The sequence below is a fragment of the Castor canadensis genome, chromosome 3 (assembly GCF_047511655.1).
Source record: "Castor canadensis chromosome 3, mCasCan1.hap1v2, whole genome shotgun sequence".
NCBI lineage: Eukaryota > Metazoa > Chordata > Mammalia > Rodentia > Castoridae > Castor > Castor canadensis.
Window position 1 is genome coordinate 169,165,253 of NC_133388.1, and position 26,957 is coordinate 169,192,209.

Sequence of the window (26,957 nt, forward strand, 5' to 3'; positions counted from 1 at the left end):
CTCTGTAGTTTTTTTATCCCTAGACGGTAATTTAGACATTTAATAGAGATGCAGTAGAAATCATTCTCATTCAAATCTTTTTATTACTTGGTTTGCCAGGAATAAGTCAACATAGCAGCTAAATATTTAATATCTTAGAAGCTAAAAATATTATTGTTTAAAATGTTTCAAGTTTGTTGCATCTTTCATCCCGTAATTATAGAGAACCAATTTCTCCTAAATGCATACAAATACTGCCAATCTTAAGAATTCCACAAAGAATAGTAAGCATTAACTAGTAGTATAAAAATAGAACTTTTTAACCAGTAATAAAGGGGTGTTTATTTCCTACATTACTCTAAAATGTATAATTTTAGTTGTTCCTTTTCAAATTACAACCGGATACAAAAAACCTCTTTTCACTCAGAAAGGATGTTATTAAGTTTTCCTTAAAAATAAAAAGACAGCTGTGTGCAGGCAGGTCTCAAAAATAGTCCTAAAGATGAATACAATAGCTTATTAGCAAGACTGTATTGTAATGGGATGAAATCAGTGTTTAATTTTTATCCTTTGCACCAACTTGATTGCCATTTTTCATTGTGAATCTTAGGCTATGAGAAAGACAAGCAGCTTAGGCAAAGCTAAAATCTCACCCGTGTGTAAACAAGCTCTTCACTGTGAATGCTTGACCTTTCTTTCTATTGTCCCTTCTGTGATTTTAGTGTTTCTCTAGACCTGTAGGTGAAGTTGAGCATCACAGGCCAAGGAGAAGCCTGCCCTCCACAGCAGGCTGTATCTTGTTGAAGCTCATGACTTTATTGCTCTCTAAACAAAGGCCTTAAGTGTTCCATAACTTCTGTCTCCCAAATTATCCCAAATTGTTTGTTTATGTGTTTCCTCCTCATACTTCCTTCCCCAAAGAGAAGTTCCAAAGCTTCCAGAAGATTCTTCAAGGGTCCATTAATCAAAAACAGGTTGAAGGCAGTTCATGTAATACCCCATTTTATTATAGTGTGTAGTGCTAAAGCAACTGTCACTGCATTATGTAGACTATAAATATTTTCAGGGTAAGACCTTGAAAGACCCTCTTTCTAAAAAATAGTGTGGTAAAAACAGATATGATATTTATTATTTTTACCATCTGTAAGTGTACACTCCATGTCATTAAGTGCAGTCACATGTTGTGAAACTATTACCACTGTCTATCCAACACCTTTCATCCTCTCAGCATTCTTGGGTACAAAAACTCTGTATCCATAAACAATAATTACCCACCCTCTCTTCTCCAAAGTCCCTGATAACCTGTATTCAACTTTCTGTCTATATGAATTTGCTTATTCTAGGTATCTCATATAAATGGAATCAGATAATACTTGTCCTGCTTCTGGCTTATTTTAGTAGCATAATATTTTTAAGATCCATCCATGTTGTTGTACATATCAAAATTGTATCACTTTTATGTCCAAATGCTATACTACCATATTTTATACCATATTTTGTTTATCTGTTTACCTGTGGATGGGTTCTTGGTTGTTTCTACCTATTAACTACTATGAACAATGCTACTATAAACATTAGGGAAAAATACCTGTTTAAATTCTTAATTTCAATTATTTTGTATATAAACTTAAGAGTGGAATTGCTGGGAAAGTCCTCTTTTCATTAGATAAAAATTTAAATCAGTTTCTTTTTATTAAAGTTTTTGATACAGAAGTACTCAAATGGCTATACCTTAGTTTGTTGTATGTAACTCATCTGATATGAATCCACCTGGGCATCTTTTTGATCACCCTATTCTCTAATTACACATACTTTTTTCATGTTATTGTCTTTAAAGCACTTAGAGGCAATAAATTTATTTTTAAAAGGTAGCTATTTATTGATTTTCATGAGTATAGCTCTTATTCTTTTTCTCTTTCAGGATTCATGACACGTAAATAATTTTTCCTTCATGAAGAATGCACCCTAGACATTATTCCTTTACAATCTTCAGAATTTATTTTACAGAATGCTTGGAATGGCACTTGTCGCCAAGGAATAAGATGGAAAATAAGAACATGTCATTCCCCTTGCAGAAATTATTATTCTGGACACGGTACTAATTTGCCAACCTTGAAAACATCAGTTTTGTCTATAAAGACCTTGACATATCCACCAAATTGAGAATTTTAAGTAAATATCACGAGCTTATGTTTGTTGATCCCTGGGGTAATTGCTTAATACAAGTTCCTCAGAGCTCTTAATCCTCAGAAATCATATTAAAACGATAACATTATCAAGGTGTTGGAGGATGAGAGAGACAAAAAGCTAAAGTGATCTTATTGTGGGAGTTCAGTTGGAGGGATTCATTTTCATGGAGATATTTTGTCTTTTTTTCTGAGACTCATCTGCTGTTCACCAGAGAGGTAAGAGAGGGTGAATGGGCATATCCTTTTGAGACTCACAGTTAATTATCCTAAATAGTGTGATAGAGTCTGCCAGTTAATGGGAATGAAAATTAAGTAATCTCAGGAACCTGCAGGGCCCTATCATTTCTTCCATTCCCTGCTGTCAAACTGGCTCCAGATGAGCTCCAGTTCAGTAGGTTTGCTTATATATTGGAGAACAATGGAATTGAAGGCTTAGATAGTATTTCCACTAGTGCTTGAATTTCATCTTCACCTCTGCCCAGTGGATTGCTAGATGCCAAGTGAGTTGTTCAGAGACAGTGAATAATATAGGGAGCTGGTTCACAGTGTCCCTATTTTGGTGTCAGACCAATCTGAATCTGATTTCAGACTGTCACTTATTCGCTGTGAGTCCTTCAACAAATCACTTAATTTACTGAGCCTCAGTTCTCTCATCTTAAGATAAATTTAATAACATTTTGCTTCATCATTATGAGAACAAAATAGAATATGGGTGGTATACTGTTATCATTACTGAATAGCTGCTTTGTTCTTATCACACCAATTGTAGTTGGTACAATGAAAGTGTCAAGTGTGTGTCACCTATTCCAGGAGTTATCATAACAGCATCAAATTTTGCCTCCTCCTTCAATTCACTCTCCAAAATACAATTGGGCAATCACTCTAAAATGGAAGTTTGATTACATCATTTTCTTACTTGAAGTATGTCATTGTCATTTTATAACCATCAGGATTGTTTAGACTTCTTATCATGCCATTCTGGTGACCTTGATTTCTACCATCAGTCTTGTATCCTGCTACTTTTTCTTCAGGTAAATATTTGGAGTTTCACACATGCCCTGTTCTTTTTTATGGCCTTCTCCTCCTCTTCTTTTACAGGATAACAATGTTCTTCTTTGTTGGACATTCTCAATGTAATTCTTCTAAAGCCTTCATTGATACCTTCATATAATATCACTAAGATTTCTTGATTATGTTGGGTTCAAGACTCTGGCTTTAACTGAGGCCAATAGGAGAAGGGGACCAGGAACTAGAGAAAAGGTTAGATCAAAAAGAATTAACCTAGAAGGTAACACCCACGCACAGGAATTGCCCTTAACACAGAGAAACTAAAGCAGATACCTTAAAGCAACTGAGGCCAATAGGAAAAGGGGAACAGGTACTAGAGAAAAGGTTAGATCAAAAAGAATTAACCTAGAAGGTAACACCACGCACAGGAAATCAATGTGAGTCAATGCCCTGTATAGCTATCCTTATCTCAACCAGCAAAACCCCTTGTTCCTTCCTATTATTGCTTATACTCTCTCTAAAACAAAATTAGAGATAAGGGCAAAATAGTTTCTGCTGGGTATTGAGGGGGGGGAGCGGGAGGGGGTGGAGTGGGTGGTAAGGGAGGGGGTGGGGGCAGGGGGGAGAAATGAACCAAGCCTTGTATGCACATATGAATAATAAAAGAAAAATGAAAAAAAAAAAAAAGAAGAATTAACCTAGAAGGTAACACACATGCACGGGAAATTAATGTGAGTCAACTCCCTGTATAGCTATCCTTATCTCAACCAGCAAAAGCCCTTGTTCCTTCCTATTATGGCTTATACTCTCTCTACAACAAAATTAGAGAAAAGGGCAAAATAGTTTCTGCCGGGTAGCGAGGGGTAAGGGGGGTAATGAGGGAGTGGGGGGGTTAGTAAGGGAGGGGGCAGGGGAAGGGGGGAGAAATGACCCAAACATTGTATGCACATATGAATAAAAATTTTTTTTAAAAATAGCAAGAAAATAAATAATCCAATTAAAAGAATGGGCAAAAGACCTGACTAGACAGATTTTCAAAGGAAATTATGTAAGCATTCAAAGGTATATCAAGAATTCCTCAACATCCTTAATCATAAGAAAATGCAAATGAAATCCACAATAAAATACTATTTTATTTCTATTAATCAAAAAGGCAAAAGATAAGTGCTGGAGGGCATGTGGAGAAAAGGTAAACCTTGCACACTGTTGGTGGGAGTGGTGGGAATTAGTACAGCCATTATGGAAAACGGTGTGGAGGTACTTCAAAAAATGAAAAGTAGCACTCTTAACTAGTTCCTAAAGATGCCACTCCCACATCTTCTTGTGAAGAATTTTCTCAATTTGGGGTGTGTTAGGAGGTCCATGGCTGGACCTACAATGCATCTGGAATGTTCCCCAAAGACCCATGTGTTAAAGACTTGCTCCCTAGAATAGCACAAACTAGGAGGATGTGAAGCCTTTAAAAGGTGGGGCCTAGTGGGAGGATTTTAGGTAATCCGGAGCATGCCTTAAAGGGGACTGCGGAGTGGGCTTTGCTCTACCATGTGCTCCTGCCATAATACACTGTCCCGTCACAGTCCCAGAACAAAGAGACCAATTAATCATGGACAGAAATATCCAAAACTGTAATAAAAAATAAAGCATTTATCTTTATAAGTTGATTTAATTCTGGTATTTGCTATAGTGATGGAAAGCTAACTCACAATATGTCCCTTTAAAATTCCTCTCTCAGAGTACTGAACACATGATATCATTACTCTTTCTGTGGCATTGTCCTCAGGGGCTATGATCTTGTGAGGGGGGTAGGATCTGTATGTTCTTTGTATTTGGATCTCAGTTCCTAGTCCTGTGCTTGCAATAGTGTAGGTCTTCTGTAAGTGCTGTTAAAAGAATGAATAATCATGACATTCTCCCTTCCTTCCTTCCTTCCTTCCTTCTTTCTTTCCTTCCTTCCTTCCTTCCTCTTTTCCTTTCTTCCTCCCTCCCTCCCTTCCACTGTACTAGAGATTGAATCCAGGGCCTTCTGCTTGCTAAGCAAGTGCTCTGCCACTTGAGCCATGCACCCAGACTTTTGGTTGCTAGTTTGTTTTACAGATAGGGTCTCATGCTAACTTTGCCTGGGTTGGCCTGGACTGTGATCTTCCCACCTGTATCCTGAGAGATTACAAGGGTGAACCACCATTCCAGGTCCTGTTTTATACCTTGTACAGTGCTGGCCTTCCTCTGTGGACTCTGCTGTAATTGTCTTACAGTTTTCTAGATACAGTCTGAGTACATTGAAGAAGGCCATAAACATGTGGAATATTTACCATAAATTCTGTTACAGAAAAAGATATAAAAGTGCTTGATATATGCGAGACTGTACAATCATATTGTACATAAGACGTGACCTAAAATTTTACTTTCCTGATTTTCTTTTTCTTTTCTTTTTCTTCACTTTATTCTGTTCCTGCTGAATATGTAATTGTGTATTTTACATGATTTTCATTGGGAATAAAATATCATATTCTTTGCTTTCTGGATTAATAAACCATATGAAGATGATTGCTAGGTAATCATCTTGCTTGCTATGGTATCTGTTTATTTAATGAAATCTATAATGTTGAAATTTTAGATTATATACACTTTTAAAAGATAATTTATGTCTCACAATTTTTTAAGACACATTTCAATAAATTGGAAACAAGTCAAAGCATTATGAGTATTTTGTTATTCTTGTGAGAAAACTGCTACTTTTGAGAATTTTTACTAATTTATACTCCTATATGCACTGCTTCTGTACAGCCCCTTGCAATATGAAATCCAGCAATAAATCAACTCTGCCCTCTTGTGGTAAATCTTAAAATTTCAGGGCAGATTTTCTCTTTTCCAAAGATTTATTATTTTTATTTGTTTGTTTTTATTTTACATTGTTGTAAATTGGCAAATTATAATTATACATATTTATTGAATATGGTGAGGTGTTATTATGTGTATTTTTATATTGTTAGATGTTGTAAGCCTGTTGCAGTACTGTTTGTGTGCATGTGCGTGTGTGTGCGTGTGCGTGTGCGTGTGCGTGTGCATGTGTGTGTGTGTGTCTGGGGTTTGAACTCAGAGCTTTGAATTTACAAAGAAGGCACTCTATCATATGAGACACATCTCCTGCCCATTTTTGCTCTGGTTATTTTGGAGATGGGATCTCAGGAACCATTTGCCAGGGCTGGCCTTAAACTCGATCCTCCCAATCTCAGCCTCCCAAGTACCTAGGCATGAGCCACCTGGGCCAGCTTACAGTGCTGTTCTTATTAGTCACTTATTTTCTTTCAACTAGAATCAGTGGAGCTCAGTGTGAGTTGAATATATTCACAGAAATGGCTTGGGTTTGCAGTTCACCACATTAACTAAAATGTAACATATTTGAGTAGATTAATTCTTATTCTAGTGGATTGGGTAATGGGTCACATTACCTAAGAAACAATGTTTTGAAGGAGATAGTCCTTAAATAGCTATTGAAAGAAAGGAAAGTACATGGTTGAAGATGGAGGGACTTTTATTGTTTTTAGATGTAGAGGAGACATTAAGGATTATCTAGCTTAATTTTATTACAAATGTGGAGACTCAGGATCAAAACAATTAAGTAGCTTTTCCAAGGAAAAAAACTCCATAAATCATACAGAGCCTGTAGGTATCTAGCTTGCTCTTTCCCTAGCCAGTACTCCATGAGAAACCTATTTCCTTTTGATTTCCTCATTTTTATAAGAGTGTGTTAATTGTACAAAGGGGTTTCATTGTGAAATTTCCATGTATGCGTATAATATACTTTGATCAAATTCATCCCCTCTATTACTTTCTTATTCCCTCTCTCCCTTTTAAAAACAATTTTAATGAACTTTATTATTCTATTTTTATAGATGCATATAATGTACTTTGATCATCTTCATCCCCCATCACCCTCAGCTTTCATCCCCCCTCCCATTGTCTCTTCCCTACTCTTCCCATTTTCCAGTAGGTTTCTGTTGTTGTAAGCATAAAGTGAGAAAATATAGGGGAAGCACTTTGAAAAATAGTACAAACAGAAGGAAGCTGAATTATTAGGTGACATAGTAGAAAGGCAATATAATTTGAATCTGGAGAACTGATTGCATGTGAATTTGTGGGTTTGGGGTTTGTGTGGCATGTGGCAAGTCATTTAATCCTCAGAGTGTCAATTTTCTCATCTACAAACTAGAGAGATAATAAAATCACAAGAGCTATTATAAGGTATGGCATACATTTGTCTGCTTTAAATCATTTGAAATGGAGGAACTGAAAAGAACTTTAAAAAAAAAAACCCAATTTAGTCCATTCTGAGTACCTCATTCATTTGCACTAATCCACAGAAAGTGCTTGGTCCAGTACTGGCACACAGCCACAGTCCAAAGTCCAAAACTGTTAAATAATAATTATTACTATCCTTATTGCTTTTACGCAAATAGCTTCTCAGTCTTTTTAATAACCCTATGAATGTAGTCCTACTTTAAATCACATTTATAGATGTTGATGCTAAGGACCAGAGAGGTTAACTAACTTACTATGTTCATACAGACATAAATGTTCAGTCCAGAATCTAACCCTAGTAGCCTGGTTCTCATCTGAGGTCTTACTGCCTCAGTTGCTGGTTTATCCAGTGTTTAGGCTAGAAACCTATTTCCTGACTACTACATAACTCACTCTGTCTTCTCTGTTAGGCACTTCTCTGTGCTGGGCTAGAAAACTGGGGAAGGTTTTAGCAGGTCTTTTTAGGCTTACAACATGTATTTGTTATGAATCCATATATTATGAAAATAAAGTCACTGTTGCAATAGAGGAATATTTAATTTGCTTTCTATTTAATCATAGTAGCAAGACCCATGTTCTAGACCTATGTTCTCTCTTCTCAACAGCAGAGAGAGGACAGTGTTAAGAGACTTCTTTTTTATTCAAACATCAACTAATCCCTTGTCAGATGTATACCTGGCAAAGACTTTCTCCCATTCTGTGGGTGGCCTCTTCATTTTAGAGACCATTTCTTTTGTTGTACAGAAGCTTTTAAACATCACATAGTCCCATTTGACTGTCCTTTCTCTTAGTTGCTGAGCCATTTGAGTTTTATTGAGGAAGTCATTGCCTGTGCCTATTAATTCAGTGTATTCCCTGCTCTTTCCTGCACCAGCTTCAAAGTTTCATGTCTTATATTAAAGTCCTTACTCCACTTTAAGCTGATATTTGTACAGAGTGACAGACATGGATCTAGTTTCAGTTTTTTTGCATGCAGATATCCAGTTTAAATGGATGGAACTGGAGAACATCTTTTTAAGTGAAGTTAGCTAGATTCAGAAGGCCCAAAGCTGCACGTTTTCTCTCATATGTGAAATACAGACCTAATACAAATAAAGCAATATAATGAAAAACAGGTCACAAAAGGGGAAGTCACATACGAGAGGGCAAGGGTAGAAGAAGGAAGTTAAGAAGGTGAATACAGTGATGTACTCTCTATACAAGAATGAATATAGAATTTTTAAACCTGTTGAAACCACCATAAGAAGAAGACTAAGGTAGAGAGAAGAAAAATAAAGGATATGAACCAATATGGATTATAATACACATATACATGGAAATGTCAGAAGGAAACTTCCTTTTTTTTTTCTTTTTAGAAAAAGAATGCATACCAAATAAACATTTTATTCAATGTCAAGTCCATTCCTGAGGAAAAAAACAATACATAGCTACTTCTTGCTGCACTAATTTTTTTTAATTTTTTTATTCATATGTGCATAAAAGGCTTGGGTCATTTCTCCCCCCTGCTCCCACCCCCTCCCTTACCACCCACTCTGCCCCCTCCCTCTCCCCCCACCCCCTCAATACCCAGCAGAAACTATTTTGCCCTTATTTCTAATTTTGTTGTAGAGAGAGTATAAGCAATAATAGGAAGGAACAAGGGTTTTTGCTGGTTGAGATAAGGATAGCTATACAGGGAGTTGACTCACATTAATTTCCTGTGCGTGTGTGTTACCTTCTAGGTTAATTCTTTTTGATCTAACCTTTTCTCTAGTTCCTGGTCCACAAGGAAATTTCCTGTGTAGCTATCTTAAACAAACAAACAACAATGTCATTTTTTTTTTCTTTTACAAAATCAGAGAACAAGAAGACAGAACAGGTCCTGCCTACAGGGGTTGGTACCAGTGGGAGGGAAGAAGGGGTGGAGAAAGGGAGGTACCCATGGGAGGGTGAATGTAGTGCAAATAGTATGTTCCCATGTATGTAAATGTAAAACTGATACCTGTTGAAACTGTTTCAGGAATGGGGGAAGGGGAATAAAGGAGAATGGTGGAGGGGGTAATTCAAGTCTGATACATTTGATATATTGTAAATGCCACAGTGTACCCCCACTTAGCCCAACAATAATAAGAAAAAAGTCAATTAATATTATTGAGTGTCTACTTACTACAAAGGCTGAAGTTATCCTGATGAAAAAAGCAGATGTGGTTCCTGTTCTCATGATACTTACATTCTTAGGGAGGAAATGAGTATTAATTGATAATAAAGGCAAATGTCATCATTGCTATAAAACAGAATATATAAGACACTACATTTCTGAGACAAAGTTTTATACAGAAGATTGGAAAAGGTTTTCTGAGGATGTAACATGAGCACTAAGAGTTAGAGGATGAGTACAAATTACATGGGTGAAAGCAGATGGACTGAAAGTTGGAGAGCATTTTAAGAGGAGGGACTAGTATGTATAAAACTGAGACAGGAGGAAATTTGACCCCGTTAAAGAACTGAAAGCAGATGACTCTGGACAGAGCACTGGAGAGCAGGAGGGTGCAGGAAAGATGAAGAGTGAATGATAAGCCATACATACAAAGCTCTTTTGGATCTGTGGCTAGTGTTGATCTTTCTGCCTAGGGCAGTGGGGAATAATTGAAGGGCTTCAAGTTGTAGCATGTGTGTGTGTGTGTGTGTGTGTGTGTATGTGTGTGTGTGTGTGTGTGTGTGTGACAGAGAGAGGGGGGAGAGAGAGAGAAAGTGTGTGTGTATATATGTGTGTGTGTTTTGTAATCTTGTTACAGTTTGAAGAATGGACTAGATAGAATGGATGAGAAAGGAGTATTGATGAGACTGACTGAGAAGTGGCTTTTCTAGTACTGGATAGGGGGATTTTTTGGGTCAAAGTAAAGGTGATAGAGAAAATAAGATTCAATAGATTAAAACTTACTTTAATAGATATCAAGGAGATAAAGTCAACAATACCTAATAAAGAACCAGTATAAGAGACAAAAGAAAGGGATTGTTAAAGATGATTTCAGCTTTCTTTCAACTTGATAGGTAGTGTCACCTTTGATTTCTTTTTCTTTTGGTGGAACTGAGGTTTGAACTCAGTTCAAAGTAGGCACCCTACCACTTGAACCACAGCTCCAGTTCATTTTTGCTCTAGTTATTTTGGAGGTGGGGTCTCAGAACTAGTTGCAATGGCTTTTTGCCATAATCCTCCTGATCTCAGCCTTCCAAGTAGCTAGGATTTATAGGTGTGAGTCACCAGGACCCAGCTACCTTTGATTGTTATATAAGGAGTATAGATGGGTTTTAGGGAAGAGGGAGATACCCTTTTTTTTGGACTTTAAGTGGTAAAACCAAGTAGGTAGCTGGGTCTGTAAAACTAGAGTTTAAAGAAGAGAGAAAGAAAGGATTAAAAATTGTGTCACTGATATATAAATGGGCATGGATGTCCTTGCTTAGGGAGAGTGCATACAGGAAGAAGAAGGTCTAGGTGGATTTGGAAGAACTCTAACACTTAATGTCCACATAAAGGAAGACGAGCTTGTTAAAAAGACACATAGATTAGATGAAAGATAAGGAAAATTGAGGAGTGGTGTCACAGAGGCCGATGAGAGAATGTATTTTCAAAAAAGGAGAGTAACAAACTGTATCACATATGCTAAGAGTTAAGTATAGTGAAGGCTAGAAATGTCCAATAAATTTAGCTCTATGAAGGTCTTAGATAATCTTAGTGAGAAAGTTAGAATGATGGAAGACAGATAAGAGTGTGTTAGGGGAAGGAGGTGGAGAAATTAAGATGGCAGAGTACAAACACTTCTGCTGAGAAATTAAAGTAAAAGAACACTGGAAAAACACCCATTAGAATAGTTGACAGAATAGAGATGAAGACAGAGACCTGCCAGAGATGACTGAAGAGTGAAAGAAAGGTAATGACATTTAGATAGCTCATCTGAGAAATTTTACTGTGAAGGAAAGATAATAACAGAAGTAGAAAGAGGTAAATTTGAAGGATCTTTGCTCCCCTCTCTGTCTCAGAACTTAAAATATTTTAAATAGGAAGATTGACCAAGAATAAAAAGAATTACCATTCTAGAGTTCTTGGGAAGGTAGTATGATAGTTAATCTTGATTCTCAACTTGATTGGTTTGAGAAGCACATAGGAGATTGTTAAAGCACACCTCTGGGTATGACTGTGAGGGTATTCCCAGAGACAATTAGATCATGAGGACTCTGACCTAATAATGCTTTAATCTATTTATGGATTCAAAATTTTAATAGGTTATTGGGTACTGGTGGAACTGAGGAAGGTGGGACCTAGTTGGAGGAAGTAGGTCACTGAGGCATGTACTTGGAGGCTATTTCTTGTTCTGGCCCCTTCCCATTACTCTTCCACTCTGCTTCCTTTGTGCCACTATGGGCACTGTTCCACCACATCCTCTCTGCCATTGTGAACTGAGACCTCTGATATCATGAGCAAAATAAGTTTTTCCCTCCTTAAGTTGTTTCTGTCAGGTATTTGGTCATAGTGGCAATAAAACTTACTAGCACAGGTAGGAAGGCTGGGATCTTTGACCTTCCTTCCAATCTTCTTATGAAAACTCAATTCTTAAGCAATGGGAACATCTAGAACCCTTACTATACTTAACGTTTTTTTTTTTAAAAATACGAAGCATTTATAAATTTGTAAGTGACATGAAGTGCTCTAAAAAGAAACACAATGTTTGTCTCTCTTTGTTGCATCTTAAACTCTTGCTAGAAAGATTGGCTCAGCCAGATCTGCTGCCCACAGTGTGTACATAACTTACAAAAGTACAGAGGTTTTGCTCATTGTGAAAATTTTGTTTTCTTTCCCTTTAGTAAGCTTACACCATGCTTAGGGATGAGGATCAAAGATTCATTTTGAAGATGTTATAATTTAAAACATGAAGGGGTAGATTACAGTTTTATGAATATTTATGCCCAATGTTAAAAGTATGTGTAAGTGGGGATACATTTTGTCTTCATTTTGTTTACTGTCTTTACTTTCAATATTATTGAAGAAATATTTATGAAGAACTGACCAATTGCAGCATGGTGTCTGATACAGGGAATAGATCCATAGACATGAGGTCCTTTCAGTTTTCAAAAGATTTGTGGTCTGATGCAACTAAGATAAATACAGAGAAGAAAATAAGCCACTTGCTAGTGAATACATGGTGCTATGTAACACATAGAAGGAGCTATGGTCTTGGAGTGTCTAGGAAGGTTTTTTGTTTTATGATTTAATTTGGATATTGAGACCTGAAAATGTCTAGAAATTAGGGGAAAGGAACAGAGGAAAACAGATTTACAGAGGGAACAATGTAGGCAATTGGTGAAGAATAAGGTAAATCTTGTACTCAGTGTTAGCTCAAGTTGTTCCTCATGGCTGTTACAGAGGGAAAAGGGGAGTAGCAAGAGATGAGGCTGAAGAAATAGTAAGCAGGGGAGAACCGAGGAAGGTCCAGGCAATAACACATCAGATACTTCCCTGTGCTTAAATGAGCCAGGCTTTGTGCATAAATATGCATTAAATTCTTTTAAAAACTGTCTAAGGTAGGGAATTGATATTCCCTGTCTCCACCAGATAGGTGAGGAAAAACAATGCAGCTAAGTAACTTTCTTAAAGTCATGGTGGAGAAAGGAATCTCTGAACAGACTCTGATCATTGCACTGCACACCCTCTCAAATACAAAGCCTTGGGAGGAGGGACTTGTACTGTGTTTGAGCACAGCCCTGACAGTTGGCCTGAGCTGTATCTTTTAAAGGTCATCAAGCACACTTTGGGAAATGGAACACATGTGAACAGGTCTGGAGGCATGAGAAGAACACAAAATCCAAGAACAGGAAGATGGGAGTCCTGTCTAGAAATTGAACCTGAGGTAACTGAGGGAAAATTCTGAAATCTCAGATATTCTGTTGGGTATTTAAATGGTTAAGGGTGCAAATCAATAGATCACTTATTTATTTAATAGGTTCCCCTAACAACTTTTTGAGACTATGAAGGCAGACATGGAGTTTTGCATAGGAGAGGAAAAGGAGAGATTAATTTCTAATATCCTGAAAATCAAGAAATTAGGAAGTGTGTACATAGACAGTAGCATAGTAGTGATGGGGGGATGTAAGTTCTTGAAACTGGTGTTATGAATGAGCCTATAAGGGAACAAAGCCATTATGAAATTTTCAGTAGAAAAGAGGAATGGCAGCTAAAATTTGGGAACTCCAATGCCTACTTTAAATTTGCAATTGGTTTATCTTCCATGGCATCTTCTACTTCTAAACCTTCAGAGCTGATCTGTCCTACTCCACTGCCTTGGATTAGCAATGCTTGGAGGAAGAAAGGCAGGGAGAAAAGGAGACAGAAAGGAATAAGGGAGGGGACTGGCCTGAGGAATCAGTCTCTAAGGAAGCTGAGTGTGGCTCTGTAGTAGGTAAAGCAGAGAAGAAAGGTGCAGTGAGAGCTATCTCAGGAGTGGACATGGGTCAGACGTACCAGTGTAAGCGAACCTTGGAAAGGTGGAGAGGATGTCACTGGGCAACTGGAGCAATAACATTGAAAGGTGATAATTATGCTAATAGGAATGAAAATTCATTTGGCAAAGCATACCAGAAGCATATCAATTGTTCTAAGCTATTGCCAATAGTTATATTATCTTAAGAACCCTTACAATTTAATGAGTGTAGAAGAACAAAAACAAATTAAAAAATGAGAGCTAACATCAAATAGATGCACAACTATAGCAGCAAAGAGTTACTGGAACATTTTGAACAATAAAAGTTCAGTGCTATAAAGGAATGCTCCAGGTGTTCTACTAGACTTGGTGGTTTTCATTTTTATTGAAGTTTCAAGCTTCCTTCTATCCTTTCCTACTCTAGGGCCCCACTTATTTATTGCTTTTTTCTGTTCTCTTACCTGGAAAGTCCAAAGGATGGGCTAGAGGAAGGTGAGTCTTTGAGAAGCTAAAACCCATCCACCCTGAGATCCTTGGAGGAAGTAGGAGGTGAGTGATGATTTGGGGAAGAGCAAGTGGTGTGAAAAGGAGAGGAATCCAGACAGTGCAATAAAAGTTGAGGGTTGTTTTCTGTAGTCCTAGAGATGTGGTGTGGAGTAACTTGGCCTATGCTATGTACATATTCTCTCTTTCTCTCCTCTCACTTCATCTGGTGAACTGTGTACTATCATTGTCCTCTTTTTACAGATGAAAAAATAGGGGCCTGGGGATAATTAACAAGTAAAATTTCCAAACCACACCATTGGTAACCGGTGGAGAAAGTTTTTAATCTTGAATCCTGGTCACGTCCGAAGCCCATCCCAACATCCATTATGTCAGATAGACAAGCCACCCCAGGACAATATCAGCACACAAAAGGTATGTGTCAATCTTCTTGGCTCATAGTCAAGTGCGGCTTGGGGTACAGAACACAGTATCATTCTCATTTAGTAGATTGGAAGGCTGAGGTACAAAACATTCCACCTGTATCATAAAGAAAATGAGCATCCATAATAGGATTTTGGTCCTATTAGGTCCTATTTTGGTCCTATTAGGATGTTGGATGGATTATTTTATTTAGTTGTATACTCTGAAGAATTAAGTTTCTGTCTACTCAATTCTCTTTGGTGTCAGAACAAACTTGTCTATGAAGTTCAACTACAGAACTAGCTCATGAATGATAAAGCTATACAGTTAATTTTTCAATTGTTTTACTCCATGATATTCAGCTTACAAAGAGTGCAAGGATTTCCAATTAATTGCAGTAGATCTCATTGAAGAATGTGGATTAGTGGTTGTATTACTCATGGGGAAACACTTTCACTGAATCCTTTCAAAAGTAGATTTTAGTCAATATCCCCAAGGATACACCTCCAGATTTTTAAAATGTGAATTTCAATAGTGTTCTTTTAGGAATGTTTTATTATTTAGTATTAACCCCATGAATGGTTTTCACTGAGGGTCCAGCCTTTAAGGGTTTCATGTACCCTTACTTGATGCACTGGATCTGAATCTAACTCTGGAAAGCTAGTGGAAGAAGTTTGGTATGGATTTAAGCAACTCTGAAGACCATATTTCAATTGTAGTTGAGATCATGCTCATTGCCATTACTTTACAAACCTCTATGACTGCCAAACCTTTGATGAAGCTGCATTTTTGTCTTCTGTCTCAGTGAGGTTTTCTGGGAAGGACTGTGCCTAAGCTTCACTATATCTACCAAAAGATGGGCAGGAGAGTAAAAACAAAGGAATATTTTATAACCTTTCTACAGATGGCATGTGAAAAATGACATTTTAACTTTAGAGTCAAGTGATAAGGAAAGATATTAAATCAATTACCATAAGGTGAATGAATGTAAATCGTTACAAATGCGTTTTCTGTTTCATTACTTGGCCCCTCCCTGCTAGTTCAGAATTCTACTATTTGGACTGATTTAATACTAGAGAAGAGAGAGTCTTGTTTGTCAGTATTTTGTGGGGATTGCTGTCACTTGGAATTGAGTTTTTTGTACCTTACCTCTGATTTCTGGGCCAAGATTTAGGGTATAGGAAGGACAGCAATAGCTTCAAAAGCACTTTTATTATTTAGATGTCATCCCCCTAGATTTTGAATTATTCAGGCAGATCACCCCAACTCGGCTTTTTCTCCTTTCATGTTGTCTGTGTTATTTCATTCTTATTTTGTTTACTATTACACTCTCATGTAAATAAGACTCTCACGTAAGTAAGAAACCATTGCAACAGAGATGAGTAGCCATTTATTAAAACTCTTGATCTACTCAGTTCATCAAGCTTCTTGCCTCATTGCCCACATACCTTATTTACTGCCTAAATTAATCAGGGCCCCAGTGGAAATTTTAAAAGAATGATTTTAAAGGATAGTTTTCTCCCACGGCTCCTTTTCTTTTTCTCTGTATCCGAATGTGTGCCTGAGCTTGACAGCTTTATGACTATGGTGAAGACGCTTAACTTTCCTAAGGTGAATTTCCCTTGTCCATGGAATGAGGACATTGCTTGAGTTCTGCCTTTAAGACTTGAATGAGATGGAGTTATGTGCAGCTCTTCAGGAATGGTGAAGTCTTCTGCAGAGGCTCATAAAATATTAATGAACAGCCCATGCCATTCTCTAATGTATATACTCTTATTTCTTTCAACTTGAAATTCCACAATCTGCTTTCTCTGAAAGGTTTCCATTATCTCCTTAATAACTGTTCAACCAGACATTTGTCCCTGGTAGACTGGTGAGTCTGGCTCCTTTTGTGCCTTCCTTGGAAGCAGGTCTCTTTAGTCTGCTGCTGGGCCAAAGGATATATTCTGGGCAAATCAAATTTGAATTTTCTAAAGCCAAAAGTCACTTAGTTTTGAATTCCTGGACATTTTGCTATTCACTGATTGCACATATGTGAGTTAGGCATCTATTCTGTGTCAGGTCCTGTTCATAGCACTGAGTATGGCCACCTGATGAATGCCTTCCCTCTGCCTCTGCAGAACCACTATCCAGCCATCTCCACTCTGTTCCATGCCCCTGTAACTGATCTGGAGGGACTGCTGGATTCTTTTTGGGTTCAGTCCCAGGGGGCTTCAGAAGGCCATCTGAGGACAGAAGACAGGGAAGTGGAGACACTGATTCTTCTGGCTTTCCTCTGTTTGGGTATGTCGCTGCACTGTTTTCATTAGGTAGTCCCCTTCACACTGGGTTCCAGTAACACTTCCATTTCGCCCATCAGGTCTAAGAGTGACAATGGCACTCTTCAGGTACTAGGCTTTGAATATTGCATTCCCATCTTCTGTAAGACAGAGGCCATGCAACAGTCACTTCATAAATGGTCCCTTATTAAATTTCCTCCAATTACTCATGTGTTGGGGCCCAGATTAATTTAGGCAGCAAATAAGCTATGAAAGACTTTGCTCTTATGGAGTTTATATTTCCAAAGGGGAAATAGATAATTAACAATTAAGCAAGATAAGCAAAATAATAATAGATTATAGTGAAATTGTCTTTGTGAAAAAATAATTTGCTTGAGAAACTAGAATGTTGGCTGAAGTATAACTTTAGGTAGAAAAGGGAGGAAAGCTTTTTAGAGAAGATGATATTTGAGACCTGATTGGCTAAACACAGAGAGAATAATGTACAATGGTCCTGAGGTAGGAAGCAGAAAGAATAAAGACCACAGAGAAAGTCAGGATGGCTAACATAGTGAGTTCAAAGCATGGGAACAGGAAGTAAGGCACACAAGATAGGGCCAAGTGTCATGATGCCCAGCCTAGCACTGGTGAACAGCTCTTGGGGAGATCTGGTTAGAGGTGCATCAGTACCAGATTTGCTTTGTTACATGTACCAGATTTTTCTGTTTATCTACCTGCAGAATCCAAAAAGGCAACAGATCAATAACAATTTCTTCCCTACGAGAAGTCTTCTAAAACTTTCTTATCTTGGAGCTAGCTTTGTTCTCGATCCTTTAGCCACTCCTGCAGTGAGCTACCATCCTCACACAGCTAGTTGGAGCCTCCAAAACAGCACCTGCATCTACACTGCTGAGTTTGCAACTGAACCTTCTACAACTCACAAAAGCAGAGAAGGCTTGGAGGGAGTTTTGAAACAAGTTCCTTTAAAAACAACTTAAAATTTTAAATGAAAGCCTACACAAAGTATGGTAGAATTTCTCTTCATATAAAGATTTTTAAAAGGGCATGGGATGTATTTGATTGTTGAATTAGTATTTAGAGACTACAGTTCTTTTATCAATATACTTAACTCTTTTCTTTGTATCTTACAAGAAGCAATTATACTGGGTCATCCAATATAACTACTGAAACAAAGGAACTCGTTGAAACACTCCAATTTCAGAATATAACTGTTTTCTGGGCAAAAACTTGTCCCTTACTTTGTAAGGGGAAATCACAGAACTTTTCAGAATTAATTCCTTGGATTCTTATTGAAATTCTGTAGATTATAACAAATGCTGAACTTTCATAATCACATTCATACCTGAGAACGTCATGCAATTTGTCATAGAGTTAAACAGTCAGGTGACTGACACCACATTTAAAAAAAAAAAGTTTAGTGATTTCACAGATCTGACTTAGACATTACTACTTGGTAACCACTAGATGGCAAGAGTGAACAACATAAAAAAATAAACCTTGGTTTCAGATAGTAAAAAGCTAGTTTCTGTGTTTCTCTCCTCCTTCCCTGCCCTGCCCGTCTCCACTTCTTATAAGCTCTTGTCTTCTCTCATTCTTCTACTTTTCATCTCCCTGTACAACACTGTGTTTGTGTTTCCAAATGTAATTTTCAATAGCAATACCTGTTTCTTTAGAGTTAGATCTGAAAACCAGTCACATGTACTTGTAATTTAGAGACTAAAAATGCACAAAGTATTTTCTTGAATTCAAGAGGTCTTTCATAACTGCTTTGTACTTGAGCTGGGGATAAAGCTTCAGAGGATATCAAGGCTCAGAAAGATTTATGCTTTCAGTCCAGGACTCTCACACCCTGGCAGGTTGGAGGTGGGGAGGTAGAGATGAGTGAGACAAAAAAATACAATAAGAAAAAGCACAGAGACCCCCTGGGGCTCTGTGTGAACCCACAAGCTATAGTGTGTCACTGTGATATTATCAAAGGAGTGGTTTGATAAGGATCAAGGTGCTGAGCTGAAGTTATTATTAAAAACAAAACCCACCTAACCTACCCATCCAACCAATTAACCAACCAACCAGACAAAGAAAATACAAAAATGACCACACAACTCAGCCATCCATGGCACTTGATAAATGGCTAGCACTTTTCTAATCCATTCCATAGAGGAGTTTGAATAACAGTCATGCAATTGAGCCCCATGCTTGGGTGTGTGATTTAAGCTTCCTGTTCCCTCTCTGTGGAGTCATCCTTCTCTGCTCAGTGAATCTTCCATTTTTTATTTATTTTTCTATTCTCAAAGGCCTCTCCTTTTGAAGAATGGGGTTCTGGCTTCTTAAACACAGAATTTGAATTTTGTCCCCTAATCCCTCAATCACTCAAAGCTAATCTTCAGATTGCTTCTCTGAGGTTAGGGATACCACTCTGGGGTTGCTGCTTGAGCACTCTCGATAAGCCAGGGGTTTACAAGGTCTGGCTGTCATATTTTTCAAACCTCAGGGAATTGAGGCATCTGTAGTCATCTTTCTTTTCTTCTTTCTCCCTCTCTCTCTCTCTTCTCCCTGTCTCTTTCTCTTTCACACACACACACACACACACACACACACACACACACACAAATACACAAATGAGAAACACACTTATGCTACTTTAAAGTGAAACCTGCTCAAATCTAATGAGGTTATGAAAATTGCCTTTGTCATAGATGTGTTGATTTCCTTGAAGTAGAATTGAAATGGCAGACCTTGATAGATTAAGAGAGAGGATCACAAACTTGCTGATAAGGGCTATGTTAGCTCTAACAAAACTCAGAGAATCCAGGGTGTAACAGATTATTCCAACAATTCTGTGTCTGAACTGTGAAGCAGCATGTGCACAATGAATGTGATTGATTAGCTGAGTTGACCAGTTAATGCTTTGATACTGACACTTACTAGGTGTAGGTCCTTAGCCAAGGTACTTGTAACCTCTCTAAGTTGTAGTTATCTCATTTGTAAAACAAGATTGATAAAGTCTCCTCTACACAGTTGTCCTGAACATGAACTGAGATGACAACTATAAAGTGTCTGGCATTGTGCCTGGCTCATAGTGGTGCTTAATGAATAGAAGTTATTAAATTGGGAAAAGTAATGGAGGAATAGTAGAAAGGGGATAGTGGAGTTTAACAGACTTTGTTATAAATCTTATACTTTGACTCATATAGGCTGCAAGGTCTTTTTGGTGAACTATCCAACTTGCATCAGCAGAAAGATGATAATATCCCACTGCTACTGGGTTGCTGCTCCTGGCATTGGGCAATAATTCTATTAGTGGTAACTATTATTATTTATATTGCTTGCTTATTCTGTAAAATGTTTATTGAAACATTTGAGTGCTTAAGACTATGTTGTGCCCCGAGGGAGACTATATGAAAGAATCATATCACAACTCTTGCTTTCAAAAAGTGTGGAACTTTGTTGGTGAGGAAAAAAACAACAGGTAAAAATATTTTGCTTAAACAATGTTATAACCAGGTGTTAGTAATAGATGATATGGTATATATTCAGTATCAATTCAGATTTCAGAAAAGAGAGAGAAAGTTGGGAGCTGCCATTATTGGGGTGAGGCTAAAGGTTTAAAAAAAGTCTGGAGGGTTTTGAAAGATGAGTAAGGTTTGCAGATATGGGGACTGGGATATACAGACAATGAATAACTATGGAGAAAAATAACAGAGAAGGTGAGAGTGTTGGAGTGGTTATAATTTTAAATAGGTTGGACAGGGAAGGCTTCACTGAGAAGTCCTCATGAGAAATTGCTAGAAAAGTGAAGAAGATGAGGGATGAGCCATGTGCATATTTCAGGAAAGAGCATTCCACACTTAGGGAACTACTGATGCAAAGGCCATGATGCAAAAGCCTACATGTAATTTTGGAGAAGTAGCTAAGAGGCCAGTGTGGCTAGAGCAGAGACAGCAGAGGGGAAGTTGAAGTAGAAAAGTATCATTGTGAGGTAATGGTTTCAGGGAATAAGCAGATTATGTATGGCCTTGTGAGCCATTTCAAAAACTGGCTTAACATTGAGTGAGACGGGATATCATTGAGAGATGTAAGCAAAGGAACAGTAAGACCTGAATTTTGCACAAAGGATCATTCTAGCTGCTGTTTTGAGGAATAGGTTCTATGGAGCTAAGGATTGAAGCAGGAACATGATTTAGGGGAAAGTTGCAGTGACAGAGGTAAGAATTGAAGTTACTTTGGAATTACACACACACACACACACACACACACACACACACACACACACACACACACACAGGGTTATCTCCTACAAGAAGTTCCTGGTTTCATGGGAGAAGGTTAAGTATACAAAGATACACTATGGTACAGGAAAGTGCTATGATACTGGTGGAACATGTTATTTACCAGGTAAGCAGGCGAAGTTGTGAGAGTCCAATGGATGGGCACTTCCTTGACCTAATTAGGGTGGAGGCAAATAGTGGGTCTTAGAACTCGTCTCCTCTCTTTTTGGAGGATTATTTTATTGAAAACCAGAAAACTTTGATGGGATGAGCTTCTTCTAGTTCTCCAATGTTGTCATGCTCACCATTTTGTCCAATAATGGCAGAGTGGGTCCTGTAGAAAACTGAATGCACACAGGACAGGAGGCAATTGCATGTATAGAAAGGCAACTTTATTCCAAGTCACAACCTAACAGACTGCAGGAGGGAAGGAGAGATGGAAGCAACCTGCCATCCCTGTGTCCTAAAACCCCCAAAAGCCAGTCACATAGCAGCCTGGGTTCATAAGTGCCTTTTGGCATGCAACCGGGGCCTAATGGTTCCAGGTTAGGTTCTGTGTTTCCATGGTGCCCTTTAAGGCTGTGCTGTTTTCACAACAGCATTCATTTCCAGGGTTGTGTCCTCCTCCCTCCAAGGTTGCACCTGTGTGACTGAGAATATGGTCTCCACATAATCCGCCCCTCATGCAGATGTATCCTTGTGTGGTGTTTGGGCCCATAAGTCTTGTCGCACTGTATGTCCCATAGGGTGTTTTTTTGTCATTTGTCAATTCTGGCTTTTCCATTGTGGCAATTATATAATTAATCCTTTATACATAGCCCATCTATCCATAGCCATATGTACAGGGGAGTCTTCCTTCTTTACAATATAATATACAGTGTGTGCTCAGCCCACTGAGCACTTTGTCCATATTCTTGTTTATATTGTAGATACTTGGGACCCACCTGGTATCTTATAGCTACCTGGAGGGAAGGTCCTTTCTAGCAACTGTCATCAATGTATCAAGTAGTGAGAGATAGAGGCACTATTCCCTCCTGATATGGACTAGGTTCTGTCCCAGATATAGGACAGAACCAGAAGTAAATTCTAAAGATCAGCTGCCAGCTGTTCTCCTAACAGACTGAACTGCAAATTGGCACATTGTTCCAAATAGGCTCCCCACTTGGCTAATGTGGGAATTTGAATTAGTCCTGTCCTGGGAAACTTAGACTCATTTCTGTCCTGAGAAACTTAGACTTACTCTCATCCTGGGAAACTTAGATTTACTCATGTCCTGAAAGACTTTGACCAAAACTGTGCCCATCCTGCTATGGAATACTTAGTCTAGACTTTAACCTTTTGTTTCCCTGTCAGGGATCTTATTTTTTATTAAGGCTCCTATATCTATCAGAGTGGCATACATTGCCTCTAGTTCTTTCTCAAAGTGTAGTAGAGTTTAGTTCCTTTCTATAATTGAGACAAAAACCAATAGGCACTTGTGTGCCATCTTTTCTTTGCCGGAGACTCCAAACATATCCCGTTGGCTCTATAGTAACATTCAGTTTAAATGGTTCCCCATTTCTAATAACAATAAGGGCTTGTATTTGAGCTATTTCTGCTGTAAGTCAGTCCAATTCAATGTCATGCCCTTTCACCTTAGGACATACAGGGGAGCTACAGTTAAATCCATGTGTGGGATAAATGCCCTCCTATATCCCAAAAGACCTAAGAAAGCTTATAACTGTAATTTATCCTGTGGTATCAGGAACACCCGCCCAACTATACAATACTCAAGATTTTGACAGAACAGCCAGGTCATTGTACTCTGGCGTTGTTGACTTTTCATCCCCATGATGATAAGGCCAGTTACAGAGATACCACTGCTGCTTCTAGTTTTGCAAGAGAGTGAGAGGTTAACAAAATGTTATCAATATAATGGGCCAAGTATACACCAAGGTGTATCCAAGTAGCCAAGTCCTTAGCAACCAAATTATGGTGTAGTGTTGGACTATGCATATATCCTTGAAGCAACACCAAAAATGTCCATTGGTGACCTTGCCAGGTAAGGTGCTCTTGACTTTCTGGCACCATGTTCATGAAGAAGAAAGCATTAGCCAAATCCACCAAAGTCAATTGGTCCCACATGTCCTTAGCCAAGGGCACTGTAGTATGTAAAGACGGAGTAACTATTAAGTTTCTGATAGTCCACAGTCATAAGTTCCATTTGGTTTTAGTACCAGCAATGTGGGAGAATTAAAAGGGCTGTGTGCTGGTGGATAACTTTTGTCTTTTTCAGTTCCACAATAGTGAAGATTACCTTTTTATGGTCTCCTGGCAGCTTGCATTGTTTCACATGCACCTGCCTATGTAGGTGCTGCGACATTGTACCATTGTTTTACTACTCATACATGTAGCCAAAATTCTCCGGCAGTTGTGTCTAGCCATAATCCTTGGAGGATATCCACCCCCAGGATATATTCTGGTACCAGGGATATGTATACCCTATATGGCCCAGGTGCCAATCATCCAATTTACAAAGTCATTTGTGTCTCCACAACATGGATGGGGTGCCTGCCATAGCCATTCATTATCATTGTGGGCTCTTGGGTTGCCAAATAACAAAGTCTGTTTGGCTCCTGTATCCATCAATGTAAGTACATTTTGTACATTGTTGGGAGACCAGCAGTTCCACGTGAGGTCACATGGGTTCTCCACTACCTGTATATTCTGGATGGGGCCAACCTGTCAGTCCTTGTTTAACAGGCCTTGCAAGGTCAACACCTGGGTCTTCACCTTCCCATTTGTTTGTTCCTCTTGGCATTTGGTATACTTCTGTTCAGTGGAAAATTCCTTCCACAGGGCAAACAGCATAACTGAAGATTGCCAGTCTATATCTGCAGGATGTACCCAGCTGCAATTAAGTCAGTCCATATGGTGTGATGGGACACCTTTATTGGACCTGTCAAGATCTGTTTTTTGTTAGCTCTGGACTTTTTCTTGCCTCCTTTTCCTGCTTTTTCACCAGAAAACTATACATTATGCCTTCCTTTGTTTTCCTGTTTTATCTCCATTTCACCCAAGCTAGCCATGGCCTGAGTGACATCATAAATGTTGAAGTCCCATAGCAACAGTTCAGCATAGGAAGTCCATTTTGTGGGAGTAATTGACATCTCCTCCTCATTTTCCCATATATCCCAGGCAATGGCCATTAATCAGCTTGACATAAAGAGTTCCCATATTGTCCCATAAGCATAGCATCAGTGCCACAGTAGATTCCCCAGGCTTTGGCCAAAACTGTTTACCCAATTTCCTTAAGTCCTCCAGAGTATACTGTACATACATAGTATTCTCCTTAACTTCTGGAGTTCCCACCTGCCAGGGATATTCCTCCACTTGCCGGTCATGCCCTAATTGGCATTTAACAATAGACCGGGCTCTAGCATTACTGAGTTAAGTGGGTAAGCCTTTCCAACTAGAGGCCACTGACCCACGGATTTGTTTCTCTAGCTTGTTTACCTTGACTTCCAACGAAGTCTGTGATATCCTCATATGGCATAACTGAGTTTGCCAAGCCAGTTCCTCTGCATGTTGCAGCCACACAGTCATGTCACCTGGCAGACTGATTTACATGCTCCTCTCGGAGTGAGTCCAATACATGGGAGACGGCCTTCTCAAAGGTAGCTGGGGTCACTGCCAGGTCCTCCTAAGTCTCCATAGGAGTCCATTGCAATAACAAAGCTACCACCAGATACCACAAATTAGTTGGGTGCAATAGCTCATGCCCATTGTCTGTATCTGTCTGGGGAATGGACAGTACCGCCTCTGGACTTACCGACAGATCCTGCTGACTACGCCAGTTTGTCATGCTTACCATTTTGGCCAATGGTGCCAAGTGGTTCTGGTGGAAAATTGAAAGAATTCACACAGGACAGGAGGCAATTGCCTGTGTAGATAGGCAGCTGTATCCCAAGTAACAACACAACAGAGTTCTGGAGGGAAGGAGAGATGGAAGCAACCTGTTGTCCCTGTCTCCTAAAATACCAAAAAGCCAGTTACGTAGCAGCCTGGGATCATAAACACATACACTATTACATAAGTGCCTTTTGGCATCCAGCCAGTGGTTCAAGGTAAGGTTCTGTGTTTCCATGGTTGCCCTTTAAGGCTGTGCTGTTTTCATGACAGTGTTTGTTTCCAGGGCTGCACCATTCTCCCTTCAAGGTTGTACATGTGTGACTGAGAATATGGTATCCACAGTGTCATATTCTTGTACAAGTTTTCTCCAAGATCCCAGTTGCACCCTAGAAATTTGCTTAGATAAACCCTACAGTGACTGCCTCTTTCTCTGGGGAGGTAGAATTCTGGGAATCCATAGCTCTCACCTATGGCAATTGTTGCTGATGGTGAATGTGGTAGTGGACTCCTGACAGAATTATCTGTACTGCTCATATCTTTTGGATCTTATTCAGTCTTAATGAATTACCTTATTGATTCTAGTAGAAAGGGTATGTACGAACCAGGGTTAAAATACTACTTTTTTAGGGTTATTGTGTTGTTGCACAGATGAGGTTGTCTTTAAAGGAACTCAGAATAATGACCAGCCCATAACACATACCCAATGTGTTCTCTCATCTGTTTCATTCTTGTGAGTTTCTTGAAGGCAAGAATTGCGCCTGATATCTTATCTTTTTAGTGCCACTTTAAAGTGGCAATAGCTGCCACTTTAAACTTGAAACCCTTTGTCTTTTTGAGATGTGATTGAATTTTAAAATGCTAGTTCTGAAATTTTATGTTTATATGAATTATCAAAGAAAGTTTGTTGAAAACTCAGATGGAAGGCAACTATTCTGCAGGTATTTTAATTTAGTAAGTATGGTTGCAGCTCATGAATCTTCATTTTTACATAAGCATTCTTGATGATTCTCTTATAGGTGGTCTCAAGAGAAACAATGCCCAAAGACACAAGATGATTTGTCTGAGCCAGAAGTCAAGCTTAAATCTGACTTTATTTGTACATGAAGAACACCTGTTTCAAACATCTGTAAGTAATGATCCTCAATGGTTGTGCCTCTCCTCTCTTCCCTAGTAAGAGTTACACCTGGTGTCTGGTGGGGGTACTAGTGGGAGAGGAGAGGGTGAATGAAGGAGATTAAGGTGAGAGTATATGATTGATGGACTTCATATACTTATATAAAATAGAACAAAGAAATCTCTTACAATTGCTTTAAGTGGGGCTGGGGGAGTTGAGGGAGAGAGACGATGGGGGTGATCAAAACAATGTATAATGTAAGCCTAATTGGAACTATCACTATGAATCCACCCCTGTATAATGGATATATTCTAATAAATTTTTTTATAATATATTAAAAAAAAGACTCACATCTGCGAGTTTTTTGTTTTTGTTTTTTCCTTTTATTTTCCTTGCTCATCTGAGCAAGGAAAGATTTCATGTCTTGAATATATCTGACTTTTGTCTTTGAGCAGAGTTTGGTTGGTTTCAGTCGGGACATATCAGTTCTGAAAATGGACAGAGCCCTGTATTACCTTTGTTTCCAACATTTTTCAGACTATTGACATAGACTGTTGTTTTGAAAATGAAGT

The 26,957-nt window shown here is 38.6% G+C and overlaps 1 protein-coding gene across 9 annotated transcripts in view; it reads left to right on the forward strand.

The window, feature by feature from the left end:
* Positions 1 to 26,957, forward strand: part of LOC109699265 (nonsense-mediated mRNA decay factor SMG5-like) — a 121,040-nt gene that overhangs the window by 53,374 nt on the left and 40,709 nt on the right. For 6 of the 9 annotated variants that reach the window (XM_074069067.1, XM_074069069.1, XM_074069075.1 and 3 more), the window contains 2 exons: positions 14,675 to 14,845; positions 26,288 to 26,397. In XM_074069067.1, the coding sequence (XP_073925168.1) occupies positions 26,372 to 26,397 (26 nt within the window). In that variant the 5' untranslated portion in view covers positions 14,675 to 14,845; positions 26,288 to 26,371. Of the gene's footprint in view, positions 1 to 14,674; positions 14,846 to 16,953; positions 17,117 to 20,318; positions 20,416 to 26,287; positions 26,398 to 26,957 lie in introns of those variants that run through there. The other 3 variants (XM_074069073.1, XM_074069074.1, XM_074069076.1) reach the window with 3 other exon arrangements.